The sequence below is a fragment of the Myotis davidii genome, unplaced genomic scaffold, assembly GCF_000327345.1.
Source record: "Myotis davidii unplaced genomic scaffold, ASM32734v1 scaffold1025, whole genome shotgun sequence".
Lineage (NCBI taxonomy): Eukaryota > Metazoa > Chordata > Mammalia > Chiroptera > Vespertilionidae > Myotis > Myotis davidii.
In genome coordinates, this window is record NW_006297812.1 from 904100 (window position 1) to 920060 (window position 15961).

Here is a 15961-nt window from a genome sequence, read left to right on the forward strand (position 1 = left end):
GGCACTTTCCATGTGTGTAAAGGAGAAAACTAGTGGCATGAAATGACCTGTGAGACCTTGGGATGCTGCCACCATGGGTTGTCCAGCCTCCGGTTTAATGGTAGTCTAAACTTCCAAGGGCTGCTCTCCTATTAATTTCTTACCCATTGTATCCAGCCCACTTTGATTAAGATTCCATGACTGGGGTTAACTGGACAGCTAATGGGTCGAGAGCAGTGGTTCCCAACCTTTTTTTGGCCATGCCCTACCTAAGCATGCCTAAAATCCTGATGCCACCCCCTCCTCACCATGACATAAAATTCTTATTCAAAAAGTGAACTCCTATTCACGTGGAGAAAGCCTAAAAGGCTATTAACTTGGTCTAAACAAGCTTTCAGATAACATGGCATCCATGAAAGAGAGAAATAAAAGAATGAAAGGACAGTTGAAGTGCCGAGGAAGAAATCACTAAGAAATTGTTTAAAAAATAATATGAAATGACATGAAAAAATAGCAAATAAAGTTTCAAAACATACAGTAGAGAACTATATGAATAAATGAATAAATATGTCTATGAGGCCCCTAGGACCATAAGAAATGCAGAAAATTCACTGTTAATAACTCATTCTCGAATTGCCCCCCTTAAAAATCAAATGCCCCTTTTTGGGACATGTGCCCCACATTGGGAACCACTGGCCTAGAGCCAATTGTAAGTTTCTGAAATCCCTAATACCTCAGTTTTATATCACTGACTAGGGGCCTGGCACATGAAATTTGTGCATGGGTACAGTCCCTAGGTCTGACCTGCCATCAGAGCCATCTTCCCCAGTTGCCCACAGCTGGTCCCACCCCCGCCACCACCCATCCCCAGTTTCCCATTTGCCATTGGGTGATTGGTGCCTGGTGGCCAGGGGAAGGGACCAAAAGGTTGGCTGTTCCCACCCACTCGCCGGCCCTGCCCCCACCATGTGTTCCCCTCTGTGTGAGGGGCAACCAGTGGGGCGGGGGCCTTGGCCTGGCACCACCCGCATCCCCCGCCACCCAACCCTGGTTCTCCATTCGTCATCAGGAGATTGGAGCCTGCCAGCCACCGAGAGGTGGTCAATGTGCCTCATAGTGACTGGCCCAGCAGTCATTCTGATTGTTCTGCCATTAGGGTCAATTTGCATATTACCCTTTTATTATATAGGATAGAGGCCTTGTGCATGGGGGCCAGCTGGACTGCTGGCCTGCCCTGATGGGAGCCCCAGCAGGGTGGGTGGTGGTCCCCACTGGAGGGTGGGGCTGGCCTGGGTAAGGAGCCGCGGGCTGTTTGCAGGCTGACCATGCGCCCCTATTGGGGTGGGGGTCCCTGCTGGGGGGGTGGGGCCAACCAGGGCAAGGGGCCACTGGGGGTTTGCAGGCCGGCCATGCCCCCAATCGCAGTGGGGGTCCCACTGTGGGGGGAGCCAGCCTGGGCAAGGAGCTGGTAGTTCTGGTCTCTGGTCACTCTGGTCATTCCACTGTTTTGGTTGCTGGGCTTTTATTATATAGGATGGGCTCTGTTTCCTGGAATTCCATGTAAAAACTGTCACCCAGATGTTTATTATCTACTTGTTAAAGAAGGGACAAGGTGGATAGTTTGCAGTTGAAACAAAATGTCACTTGTGACCTTATCTTGAAAAGCACTGAGTCTGTGTGTGGTAGAACTCTCTGTTGCTCAGACCTGGAAAACTGGCAGCTTCCTGGGCGTGACTATCCAATGGGCAGTGTCTGTCGGCAGGACCCGTGTGAAATGCGCTGAGTCTGTGTCATTACAAGAGGAGGAGCCCGCATCAGCTCCAGTTCCTGTAACTGGAGACTAAGGATGCCCTGCTGTGTGTGCTGAGGAAGAGTGGTGCAAGCAGGACCTCTGTGGTTCTGAAAATGTGGAAAAGCAAAAGGGAATGGGGAAGTTACAGGGTGTTGACTCCATGCTTAGAGGCCAAGGTTTGGGAAGTGATAGTGATTTAATGATAAATAAATCCAAGCTCAGTATCACTCATTAGCTCAGCAGTTTAGACTTGAGATGACATTTACCTAGTCCCATTGGTGGAGAAATTGTTATAAAGAAATGATTGGTGAATAAAATAGCCAAGGGTTTACTTAGCATTTAGTGTACATTTTATCACCCTAACAAGATCATACATTTTTTTAGGGCAAAAACTGCCATACACTTTTCCCCCTAATGCTTTATTTATAACAGATGTTCAATAAATTCTTTTAAGTTATATAACACTGGAAGCATAATAAGTCAATTTAAGGGAATTAAGTTTCTGTTCCCACTTCAAAAGAAACATTTAAATGCAAACAATTAATATAATAATTATAGTTCCTTTTTATTTATCCCTAAATTGGTCCCTGAAACATTTACCCACTAATGCTTGTTCAGTCTTGTTACTCTGAAGTTATTTGAAGGCAATAAAATTGAATTGCTTTGAAAATGTTATGTAATTCAGATTTATATCTAATTCAGATGGTCTATACCCTGATTCATCTAAATTAGTTACATTTTTACTGTACTCAGTTTAAACAGCACTTTGATTAGCTCTGGAGAATCACATAAGAATGACTATAGATGAAAATAAGTAAATGCACCAAAAGCTTTGGTGAAACAGTTCCTACCAGCTTCCCAAAGAGAAAGCTTACTCAGAGACAAATAAATGCAAAATGTGCTGCCTAGTGTTAGGAATCATTTGAGTCATTGATTGTTTTTAAGATGCCTCCCCTGTTCGCATGTAATATTAGAAAACACATCATGAGGACCCTGTCAATTGAGTGTTTCTGCTTGCTAGAGAGAAACTGACCCTTTTATTGCTTTGTTTTCCTCCTGGAGCTAATGTTATGATCAATGGATTGCTGGTGTCATTTAGATAAATCATTTGGAAAAAGTAGTTCTAAAAATGTGAAAAGCAAAAGGGAATGGGGAAGGTATAGGGTATTCAATCCAAGCTTTAAAAAGAACAAAAGAAAAGAAAAAGTAAAAGGCTGTAGAGAAACTGTTGAAGCCCATGCAGACCTTTCAAGTCTGTATGTTTCCTGAAGAGCAGTGTCATGACATCATGGCTGCAGTTGTCTCGAAGGATGCAGTTGTCTAGAAGGATGTCTATAATAATAAAAGCGTAATATGCTAATTAGACCGGACGTCTTTCTGGACGACCTTCCGGACGAAGCCTGGGCTGTGAGGGAAGCCCAGGACCCGGGTGCTAGAGGGAAGACAGTGCCAGCAGCTGGGGGAAGGAAGGCCTACTCCTGCACTAATTTCATGCAGCGGGCCTCTAGTATTTCAATAAGACTTTTACCAGAAAAAGATAAAGTTTGTCTTTCCTCATGAGCACAGCAAGAAGAGATATAGGAAGTGGGAAGATGTTTAAGTGCATCTTGATGAGAATTCACAGACCACCAGTTGTGTCCAGTATTTAGGACAGAGGGCCCTGTAGCCATTGTGCTGGCTGTTAAACATCCTTTTATTTGTTTCCAGCTCACATCCTCTGCCTTTCAAATGCATTCCCAAAGGAGAGGATGATGCCTTATAGAACAGAAAGCTCAGGGTCAGAGTCCTCCAACTTCAGTTAGTACACACTCCAAGTTAATGAAAGCACCTGTAGCAGCTTCCCGCAGGAATTCATTAGCTGGCTGCTGCTAGCTCCCTCCTCATTTTGGTTGGATGCTGCCATTCCCCATGAGTTATGACACCAACCATGTATATATCTCATCAGTTTTATTTTAAGAATGTCACGGTGCCCTGGTGCAAACCTCCGTGGAGTGTTGGCTCTACTAGTGGTGACCTATGGGACTCTGCAAAGCCACTCATCCTCCTGGTTCCTGGCTTTCCTGTCTTATAACAGGGGACCATAGCTGCTTTTTAGGGAACTGTGCAGAAGAAGAGTGCTTAGCGACCAAGTGCATCTTGATGAGAATTCACAGACCACCAGTTGTATCCAGTATTTAGGACAGATGGTCCCATAGCCACTGTGCTGGCTGTAAACATCCTTTTATTTGTTTACATGCCACTATCTCTTTGAAACTATGGGTGAGCTAAATTGGTTTAGTTTGAATGGATCACAGAATTCTGCATCCATTCTTGATTTTCTGGATTTCCCCCAATTCTAGAGGATCCCAAGAGCACTAGGGTTCATGGTGATGGTCTAACTCTTAAACATCTTCCCATTTCCTATATCTCTTCTTGCTGTGCTCATGAGGAAAGACAAACTTTATCTTTTTCTGGTAACAGTCTTATTGAAATACTAGAGGCCCGATGCATGAAATTAGTGCAGGAGTAGGCCTTCCTTCCCCCAGCTGCTGGCACTGTCTTCCCTCTAGCACCCGGGTCCTGGGCTTCCCTCACAGCCCAGGCTTCGTCTGGAAGGTCATCCAGAAGGATGTCCGGTCTAATTAGCATATTACACTTTTATTATTATAGACAAGAGGCCCAGTGCACGACTGATGGGGTCCTTCAGCCTGGCCTGCAGGATCAGGTCGAAACTAGCTCTCTGACATCTCCCAAGGGGTCCTGGATTGCGAGAGGGTGCAGGCCAGGCCGAGGGACCCCACTGGCATACGATCAGGGCCAGGGAAGGATGGTGGGAGGGCTCCAGGGCATGTCCGGCCCATCTCACCCAATCCTGATTGGCCAGACCCCAGCAGCAAGCTTACCTACCAGTTGGAGCATCTACCCTGTGGTTGTCAGTGTGTGTCATAGCAACTGGTCAAATGGTCCAACTGTCGGACACTTAGCATATTAGGCTTTTATATAGATAGATAAGTGACATACAGTATACAATTCAGTGTTTTCAGTATATTCAGAGTTGTGCAACCATCACCACAGTCAATTTTAGAACATTTTCATTATCCCAAAAAGAAACCTTTTAAGCAGCTCACCCCACCCCCATTTCTTTCCTCCTCCACCCCAGCCCTAAGAAACCACTAGGCTACAGTAAGTCCAGTTTCTGCAGCTTTAATCAAAATGACATATAAGGAAACCAGTTTTACCTGAGGCTAGTTGATATACATGAGTTAACTTCCTACCGGCATCTCACCAACATAATAACGAAATGATGTTGAACGAAACTATTTGTTATTCAAGGGCTTGCTGTACCTTCTATCTTCTATACATCTGATAACTCTGGGCATTTCATATAAGTGAAATCATATATATTTTACCTATTGTGTCTGGCTTCTTTTATTTAACATGTTGTTTTCAAGGTTCATCCATGTTGTAATATAGATCAGTACTTCATTCCTTTTTATTGATGAATAACATACCATTGTATGGCTATACCACATTTTATTGATCCATCAGTTGATGGGCATTTGAATTGTTTCTACTTTTTTACTATTGTGAATAATGCTGCTGTGAACATTTGTGTACAGGTTTTCTCGTGAACTTATGTTTGCAGTCCTCCTGGGATCATATGGTAACTGTACGTTTCATCTTTTGAGGAACTGCTAGACCGTCTTTCAAAGTGGTTGTACCATCTTACATTCCTACCAGCTGTGTATGAGGGCTCTGATTTTTTTCATCAACACTTGTTATTATCTTTGTTTATTACCTTTATCATTTCACAAAGCTGTCCTCTCCTGGTTTGCTCATTGCTCCTCTTCCTATCCCTGCAGCTCTGGCAATGGTAATTAATGGCTGTCCACTGTTGCTAGCCTGGGTTCTGTAACATTCCTGTTGGTTTCCCTAAGTCCTGCCCTCACCTTGTACATAGTCCCCTTATTAAACCATGATGATAGCCATCTATTATATGCTTGGACCCCGAGTGATATGGGGAGGGACCAGTTACTTTTCATCACCATTGGACTGTGCTTTCTGTGTGAACTAAAGACCCTTGCTATAGAGTTGTATGTGAACAGCAGCTGTCTGTGTCATTACAGGCTTATATAAAACTTGGGGACTACCAGAAGGCACTAGTGGACTGTGACTGGGCTCTGAAGGTAAGAAGGTGTTTCCTTCTCCACAGGATGGAGTGGGGTTGGCTTGGGCCAGAGGCTTCAGTACTGAAGTGAGTAGAGGGGACCTGCCAAAGTGTGCTGGTGCGCAAGGGTAGAGGTACTGCCATCAGAGCCTCAGTTTCTTCGCCTAGAAAACAGCTAGAATAGAATTGTCTTGAAGGTTCGGACAATGTACGTAAAGTACCTACTCTTAGAAAGTGCTCCAGAGAGGCTGCTGCTCATATTGGTTTCCCAGGGTTCAGGGCAGCGGGCACCCTTGGCTGTTGTGTCAGCAGACACATTGCTTCCCGTGACAGTGGCCATGCCTCCTCCTCTCTCTCCAGCCCGTGGGAGCTTGCTTCTGCAGCGCCGTTCTTCCCATCGCTCTGTGCTTTCCCCTCCAGCCCTAAGCATTTGGAAATGTATGCCAGCATCCCCTCTTTGCAATGGATTAATCAGAAGAAAGAATTCCTGTTGTTCAGCCTGGATGCTAGTCAGGCCTCAGGCTGATAGTAGCATAATACTGTGCTTGGAATTTCCTCCAAAATCTGCCAAAATAGACAATTAAAGGTAGGGACTGTTGGGGAAGATATTAGAAGGGCTTTTAAAAGATAAATGTCATAATCATAGAGACATTATTTCAGATGACTACTAAATAGTTAAATAGCCCTTAATCCATATTCCCCTAAATTACTCTGCCATGGGGGCTTTAAACAACCAAGACCAGTGCTTCTCATACTTCCGTGCCAACGTGCTGCCAACGGAATGAGCATGAGCCCCTGGAGGGTCTAGAGGCAGAGAGCATGACATTTCTTTTTGGACATGTTTTTTATCTTAAAGATCCATGTGAATTTTGCATTGCACTCCATACAATTTGTCTGTATGTCTTAATGCATGCATATTATTTTAAATAAAATCAAGCACAATTGAAGTGCCAGGAGAACTTACCAGACTTATCTTGGGACTTGATTCCCCGAACAGCACCCCGACGCAGCTGAATGGGCACACGGCCCAGGCAGGAGCACCCTGTGTCGCAGCGTGCTGGCCACACGCATGCTTCCTGTTGCGAGGTAGGCCAGGAGACGGGAGTGGAGTGCAAGTTCACCTTTGCTATGGTTTATAAAACCCCAGGGATCCTCCCGAGCCACCATCTGTGTGCTAGACTTCTTCCTCCCCTGGAGCATGTGGTGGCGACTCAGCCATAATCACAGTCCTCACGTTACAGAAACTGTGGGGCCCCACAGCTCCGGCACAGGCCACCAGCCTGCTTTGTCACTCCACTGGGTCATGATTTCTTTCCTACCATCATCTGTAAGAGAAGAGAGATGTCATAACAATTAGAGCAAAACCCAGCATTGGCTGCTTGCTGGCCTTGAGCTGTCGCATTTGAGCCTCACATCGTTCCATTCTATTGTGCTCAGTACACTGTTATCCTTATGTTTCTGGCATGGAAACCGAGCCTCGGAGATTAGTGAAGTAACCTGCACAGGACCACGCAGCGGATGTCGGTCTAACAGTGCGCTGTGCTCTGAACCATCTACCAAAACACCTCTTCCCAGGAACCTTGAACCCACAGCCCCTGGCTGGGGGTCTCACTCACTTCTGTGGAAGAAACGAAATCGCCTCTTGGGGCTCCCAGGAATATCTTTTCTGATCTGAAAAGAACCGAAGCGGTAGTCACACCGTCTCGGATTCAGGATAACACACTGGTCTGATCCCAAATGTTGACTGAAGCACAATGTAATTAACAGTGAAGCCCAGGCCAGAGCAGGCCCCGAGAGCTGACATTAGAAGATGCTGACACTCAGCAGCCAACCTTGTTAAAGGCCCAGCAAGGCTCCCAGTTGAAGCGTTGGGTAAACATTGGAGGGATGGAGAAAAATGTAAAGGGGTTCCGAGACCTAACAGTGGTTAGCTCTACATCAAAGCTGTGAACTAAAAAGTGTCACTCTCTTTAAAAGCACTGTATCGGCCCTGACTGGTTTGGCTCAGTGGATGGAGCGTCGGCCTGCGGACTGGAAGGTCCCAGGTTCGATTTCAGTTAAGGGCATGTACCTTGGTTGCGGGCACATCCCCAGTGGGGGGTGTGCAGGAGGCAGCTGGTCGATGTTTCTCTCTCATCGATATTTCTAACTCTCTATCCCTCTCCCTTCCTCTCTGTAAAAAATCAATAAAATATATTTAAAAAAAAATAAAAATAAATAAAAGCACTGTATCGATAGTGGAGGCCACTGCACTCCACTACTAATATTAGTACCTTCGTGCCCGTTGAGTGTTTCTGACAGCTCTGAATTGGCAGACAGGCCCAGGATGATATTTCAAGACCGATGTTCCTGGTCAGGGAAGATGGCAGCAAAGCTGGTTTTAGCTGGGGTCAGACCGTCACTCTCTCAGCAGAACACCTACTGCACAATAAAGCTTGTCTTCCTCACAGTAAACATGCCTTCCTCACAATAAAACCATCTTCCTCCACGGCAGGATTCCCTTCAAGGGGATATAAGATCACCCGAGATCATCCCTGTGACGCTCCACACATGATGGAAGCAGAAGGAGAAAATCCACTAGCAGCCCTTTGCTCAGTGACTGAGGAAGGTGTCCCCGCGACACCCCTTCCTGGTGACCACAGTGGGCCTGGGCCAGGCGCTGGTCCTCCAGTCGTGAGGGTTCTGTGGACACGAGGCTCTCATGAGCCTTGGTGCTGCAGCTCCGCTTTCCCTTGGCCACGCCTTTCCCGCTTCCTCAACCCCACCCTCTCAGTCCTCCAGGGTTCAGTCCTCAAAGCTCCGGTTTCCTCTCATGGTTCCACTCTCATCCTGCAAATGGCTCTCAGGCCTACTTCCCCAGTGTGCGCCTCCCGGCTCCAGGGCTGCGTGTCTCTGCCTCCTGCCAATTTCCATCCGCTGGGCAGCATCTGAAACAAACTCTTCATCTTCCCTTCCGCCTGCTCATGGCATATGATGTCTTCCAGGCATAGGCATCCCAAAACTTATGACATGACATCCTCCTTCCCTTATCACTTATGGTTGGCTGATGCCGCTCAGTTCTTTCTTTGACGGAGCTCTGGTGTCTGCACTTTTCCTTTCACTCCCACTGTCACTAGGACATCAGATGTTAGCCTTCCTTCTAAGTGATTGTTCCGGTCTCCTCCCTTATCTCCCTGCCTTTCCCTCTGGGCAGTTCTGCACGCTGCTCCAGACCAACTCTCCAGCCACAGCCACGGAGCGGTCATCCTCCTCGAGCCCGGCATTCAAGGCCTCCATGTGGAGACACAGTCCAGCTCACCCCTCCCAGCCTGGTCTCCCCTCTGTCTGCACCTGCTTCAGGTTCTGGACTGTTCACTGCAGCTCCCTGAACTCTCTGACTTCGACCTTGCTCAGCCCATTCCCTTTATCCTCTCTCTTCACCTCTCTGTACTAGTACATTCAGGATCCAGCTCGGGTCCATCCTCCTCTGCTGCCCTTTGTGAGACTGTTTCTTCAGAGTGCATTTCCTTCTACTGAGCTGCTAGAGCACTTTTCTGCAGGAGATTTGGTATAATTTTTGAGCCTTTGGTGCCTAATCAAATGGTCAGATTTTAAATCCAAGCTCTTCCACTTGGCATCTATGTGACCTTTAATCCTTAGTTTCCTCGTCAGTAAAATGAGGATAACTGTATGTCATAGAGTTGTTTTAAAGTTTGTATGAAATAATTTATATGAACCATATGGGATTGTATGCAAATGCACTATTTATACTATTACTGTCATTCACTCAGCAATAAGTTAGGAAACAATATTCATGGAAATTCATGCCTCTATAAAGGGCTCTCCAATAACAATTATTGTTACCTCTTCTATTGTTATTTCACTTTTCTTTACATTTTCTCTCTTTTCCTGAAATGGGTTGCTACTGTAACTGCAGCCTCAGATACCATCTCATGGGCACCATACTAGTGTTTGACAAGCGTTTCCCCCTCACAACAACAGAGGGAGGGAGGGAGGGAGGGAGGGAGGGAGGGAGAGAAAGAGAGAGAGAGAGAGAGAGAGAGAGAAAGAGAGAGAGAGAAAGAGAGAAGAGAAGAGAGAGAGAGGCTATAACTATCTTCATTTTCCACATGAGGACAATGAGCATCAGGAAACTCGGGGAACCTGGTCAACATCCCACTTCTGGTGAGAGCCACACCAGGGGTTCATCCCAGACGTTTTAGACCCCGAGCCTCATTCTTTTTTTTTTTTTTAATTTATTTTTGTTTGTGTCTTTTCTTGAGAACCTCTTTAAACTGAACCCTGAAGGGCATCTGACCTGGCCCAATGCCTTGTACATAAAGCGGATTCAATTACTTAATTGGATGTTTTAAATTGCAGTTTATGTCTTTGTGCCAGTCATTCCCTCTGGAGTAATAATTAGGAGCAGGCAGGGGCAGGGCCCCTGTGCACATGGTTGAGTCTCAGCCTCGGGTGTCAGTCCTGCCTTTTGAAGGGGGCAACCCTCCTGGCCTTCAGGGATCAAAGGATAAGCTCCCAGTGTATGACTGTGGTTTACTTCAGGGAAGGAACTCCCCAGGCCTAGATGTAATGATCATCTCGGCTGCTTACCGGAATAAAGTGTCCTCTCGTCTAACAAACCAGTGATTTTCAGGCGTGGCTGCATTTACGTCACCTGGAAAGTTTAAAAAAATAGATGGATGCTGGGCCCACCCACAGTACAGTGTAATTGATGTGGGGTTCAGCCTGGCCGGTAGCAGTTTTATGTGTCCCAGGCAATTCCTATGACCTGTCAAGCCCAGGAGCTCTTCCAAACAAGGTTTCTGGTTTCTTTCCTGACGAGTATCATTAAATGGAAATGCAAGCTGACGGGCATCATTAATCAGTTTACCAGAGAGCTTTCTCATGTATCCTGGCTCCTTGCAGGCATCAGTTAGCTTGGTCCCAGATGCATGGAAAAGGTTTAGTTGTCCACTCTGGGAGCTGTCCTGGGAACAGAGCCTGGCTTCTACAGTTAGCTGGGCAGTCAGGGGGTGCCAGTGACCCCAACCTTCTGAGGTGTCTGACTGGTCTTTCTGTTCCATGCAGTGTGATGAAAAATGCACAAAAGCTTATTTCCACATGGGCAAAGCCCACCTGGCTCTGAAGAACTACAGTGTGGTAAGTTCCTAGAGGAATGTAAGTGGCAGGTTTGATCGCAGCGATGCTTCCAACCCTCTTGTTCCTCCAAGTTGATTAAATATCAACCCACCTCTTAGTATTTTCCAGGGAAAATCTTAAGCTCTTAGAGTAGGGAAGGATGTTGAGGGTCCTCTAGGGCAGCCCCTGCTTGTAGCAACCCCTCTGCAATATCTCACCAGTGTTCAGCCCTGGAGGAAGCATCTCTGGAGAGAAAGACAAAGGGAAAAAGATGAAAACAAAAGGCACTTGTAACCTTTTCACCCAAAAGTAATCATGCTGGTATATCTTCACAGTTCTCTGGTTTTTAGTCGATTCACAGAGTTGTGAAACCATCACTACAATAAATTTTGTAATATTTGTGTCACTTCCCCCAAAAGCCATACATTCATTAGCAGTCACTCCCTTTCCCTCCACCCACATCTTGGCCCTAGACAACCACTAATCTACTTCTGTCTCTATGCATTTGCCTAATCTAGGCTCTTCATCTAAGTAGAATTACACAGTATGTGGCCTTTTATGGCTGACCTCTTTGAGTTAGCATAATGTTTGCAAGGGTCATCCAAGCTGTAGTATCAGCACTTCATTCCTTTTATTGCTGAATATCCCATTGTATGGAGAGACCACATTAATAGGTTGTTTCCACTTTGGGCTAATATGAACATCCAGGTACAAGTTTTTGTGAGACATTTGATTACTGTCCTCTTGATTGTAAACAATACCTAGCAGGGAACTGCTGAGTCACATGTTAACTGTTTTAACTCTGGAGGAACTGCCCAGTGTTTTCCAAAGTGGCTGCAGCATCTTGATTCCCACCAGCAGTGTACGCTTCCAATTTCTCCACATGCTGGAGAAATAAAAACACTTGTCATTATCTGTCTTTTTTATTATAACCATCCTAATGGGTGTGAAATAGTATCTCATTGTGGTTTTGATTTGCATTTCCCTGATTTCTAATGATGTTGAGCATTTTTTCATGTGCTTACTGGCCACTTGCCTATCTTCTTTGGAGAAATGTCTCTTCAGATCCTTTGCCATATTTATATTATGGATAAAAGTCCCTTATCGAATAACTTATTGGCAAATATTTCTATCACTCTTTGTTTTGTCTTTTCACTTTCTTGATGGTGTCCTTTGTGGTACAAAATTTTTAAATTTTTAAAAAGTATTTTTTTTTTATTTCAGAGAGGCAGGGAGAAGGAAAGATAAAAACATCAATGATGAGAGAGAATCATAGGTTGACTGTCTCCTGCATGCCCCCCATTGGGGATTGAGCCCACATCCTGGACATTTGCCCTGACCTGGAATCAAACCATGACCTCCTGGTCCATAAGTCAATGCTCAACTACTGAGCCACACCAGTTGGGCAAAATTTTTAAATTTTGATGAAGTATACCTATATTTTTCTTTGATTGCTTATGCTTTTGGTGTCATTGCCTAATCTAAGATTTACTCCTATGTTTTCTTCTAAACATTTTATGGCTTTAGCTGTTAAATTTAGATCTCTGATCCAGTTTGAGTTGATTTTTGTTTATGGTATGAGGAAGGGATCCAGCTTCACACTTTTCTATGTGGATATCCAGTCATCCCAGCACCATCTTTTTGAAAAGACTATTCTATCTACCACTGAATGATTTTGCCACCCTTGTCAAGAATTGATTGATCATAAATGCATGGGTTTATTTCTGGACCCTCAATTTTGTTCCATAGATTTATGTGTCTATTCTTGTGCCTATACCACATTTGTCTTGATTCCTTTAGTTTTGTAGTAAATTTTGAAATTGGGAAACAGTCTTCTAACTTTGCTCTGCCTCTTCAAGATTATTTTAGCTATTTTGGGTCTCTTGATTACCAACAAATTTCAGGATCAGCTTGTTAATTTCCACAAAGAAGCCAGGTGGAATTTTGATGGAGACTGCAGTGAATCTGTAGATCAATTTGGGGAGTATTGCCATCTTAATAATAGTTTTTCAATCCATGAACATGGAATGTTTTTCCATCATAAGATACTAGATTTTTTAAAAAGAAATTATCTTCTAAAAAATATTTGTCTTTTTAAAAAATATTTCCTTTGCTGCATTTTAATTATTACAATACAGTCTTATTGTAATAAGGTTAATAGTAGAAAAGAAAATATTAATTTCCCCTTCTCTACCAAATTCTATTCACTCATTTATTCATTTAATTATTTAACTCAGCAAATATGTATTGCATGCTTTCTATATTTCAGGTACTATTCTAGGCAACAAGAATACAGCAATAAAGAAAATAAAAATCTTTGACTTAATTAACTCATATTTTTCAGGTACAGGTGGCCAGGTGACAGAAACCAAATAAGTAGATGTGTGGTATGTTGGGTAGTGATAGTGTTATTGAGAAAACTTAACCAGGAAGCAGCAAAGGTGTAGAGAGGTCAGGGAGGACCTTTCTAAAGGAAAGGAGGTAGTGAAGTAAAGAAGAAGTGGATGTATAATGGGGGAGTGGGCCAGGTGAAGAGAGAGCCAGAATGGAGCAAGCCAGGAGGAGAGTGATAAGAGATGAGGTCAGGCAGGTGATGGGGTAGGTGGGGGCCTGATCCCCTCGGACCTTGCAGGCTTTGGGAGGATCTTGGGTTTTACTTTGAGTGAGCTGGGAACCATCAGAAGGTTTTCAGTAAAGAAGTGAAATTATCTGATTCAGGTTTTAAAGGCTCACTCTGCTGTATTTGAGCCGTTGAGACTATATTTTGACATGGTAATAAAGAACAGAACCAGTAATAAGGCTTTTGCTACAAATTATCCAAGTAAGGTGATGATGGGTTGTACCGGCTTGGTGATGATGGAGGTGGTGAGAAGTGATGGGATTCTGGACATATACCGGCAGGAAAGCCAGCAGGGATTGCTGGGAGATTAGATCTAGGGTTAGAAAGAAGTTGGATACAGGATCACTGTCCTAGTCCTTTGGGACTGCTATCCCATAGACCAGGTAGCTTAAACCACAGACACTTACTTCTCACAGTCTGGAGTCTGGGAAGTCCAAGATCAAGACCCACAGATTTGGTGTCTGCTTCCTAGTTCATAGGCAGCCAGAGTGAGCGAGCTCTCTGGGGCCTCTTAGTAAGGACACTAATCTCGTTCTTGAGAGCCCCATCTTCATGAACTAATCACCTCCCACAGGCCCCGCCTCCTAAGTCATCCCCTTGAGGGTTTAGGTTTGAACATATGAATTTTTAGGGACACAAACATTTAGCCCATAGCAGTTACCGTGTTTGATGTGTATCCTCTATCCTGTGACATTGTTCTTTACTAACGTGGTTTTTCTTCAGTTTATTTCTTAATACTAATTTTCTAAACAAGCCTTGAGCCTGCAACAAAGCTCAGAACTGTTTTGTTTTGTTTTTCCTGTGCTTTTTCTCTTGGTACCCTCTGGACAGTTCTCGATATTCCTGAGGACAGCACTGCCCTAAACCCAGCATCATGCCTCATGAGCTAGAATCTTTCTTTTTCCAGAAACTTTCTGTCCAACACTTTCCTCAGTGAGAGCCCCTCACTCAGGCTTTCAAGCTGACTCTATATGCCCGGCTCTTTGCAGCCCTGTACCCTTTCAGTAGGCATCTCTTGTTTCCTGTTCCCAATCTCTGTCAACAATGTCTCCAACTTTGTTTATTTCCTAACTCCCTTGGGCATATCTGACAGGTAGCCTCCTCTTCTCGCCCAGTGCAAATATCATATCTAAATTTCGTATTTAACCTCAGCCAGACATGATCCACAAGGATTTAGGAATGGAAATTTTCCATCACAGGTCATATGACAGCACTACTTTTTAAAAATAAATTTTGAAATAATACCCATTGCTTCGTAGACCCAGAGAAGCCTAAAAAAAAAAAAATGTCAGATGCATGCTGTGCTCACATGCCTGCCCCCTGTGCTGGGAGCAGGAGGGACCAGAGGAAATAATGAAGCCAAGTCCTGTGATACCCGGTGTCTTTCTTATAATCACCTGCACCCGCTACCCACTTGTCAAGTCTTGTGTTTGTTTGTTTTTTCCAGTCTAGAGAGTGTTTTCAGAAGATCTTAGAAATAAACCCCCAGCTGCAGACACAGGTGAAAGGTGAGAATGTTCCTGCTTATGACCTGACCTCTGCTCTGGCCCTTGACTGCCTTCATGCCTTCTCTCCTTGGCTGCAAAGCCCTGCCTTGCCTGCATCCTATCCTCTGTGTTAACAGGCTGCCTGCACCTCTCTCCTCTGCTCTCCAACTCAGATCTTTGCCTTCCTCCTTTGTACACACCACCCTTTACAGCCTTCTGGATAGGGAATTCTGTTTTTGCATCCCCAAGATTTTAAAGTTCTGGGTGCAGACTGTACACTTTTCCTAAAATTCTCCTTGCTGAAGATGAGTTAGAGTTATTTTAATGCTTATGCCTCTCAATACCCCATCCTCACAGAGGTCACTCCTTGTGTGGTAGCATTGGTGCCAGGGTTGTTTTGTTTCCCTTCTTGTTTGCTAGGTTACCTGGATCAAGTGGATCTTCGGGAGAAGGCAGACCTCCAGGAGAAGGAAGCCCAGCAACTGCTGGACTCAGGAAAGAGCACAGCTGTGACGACCAGGCATCTCCTGGGGACTCTCTCCAAGCCCGACCAGAACCCCTTGTTCTACGCAGGCGGCATTGAGATCCTGACTGAGCTGATGGAGGACTGTAAGCCAGAGACGTGTGGCCTCATGAATGTTGTTGGTGTGAAGGGGCAGAGTTTAGAGGTCAGAGACTCCCTTCCTTCCATGAATATTGATCGAAGACCTACAATAACGTAGGTGGGAAAGGGGGTGCACAAGAAATATACCCTCACCCCAACTCCAGCCTCTCCTTAGGGCATACATACACTCAACATCCATACAATAAACACCACA

At 44.9% G+C, this 15961-nt stretch overlaps 1 protein-coding gene across 1 annotated transcript in view; it reads left to right on the forward strand.

The window, feature by feature from the left end:
- TTC12 (tetratricopeptide repeat domain 12) overlaps window positions 1-15961 on the forward strand; it is a 49265-nt gene that overhangs the window by 14592 nt on the left and 18712 nt on the right. The window contains exons 6-9 of the mRNA XM_006773518.2: window positions 5878-5937; window positions 10986-11057; window positions 15104-15164; window positions 15564-15752. Of these exons, the coding sequence (XP_006773581.1) occupies window positions 5878-5937; window positions 10986-11057; window positions 15104-15164; window positions 15564-15752 (382 nt within the window). The remainder of the gene's footprint in view (window positions 1-5877; window positions 5938-10985; window positions 11058-15103; window positions 15165-15563; window positions 15753-15961) is intronic.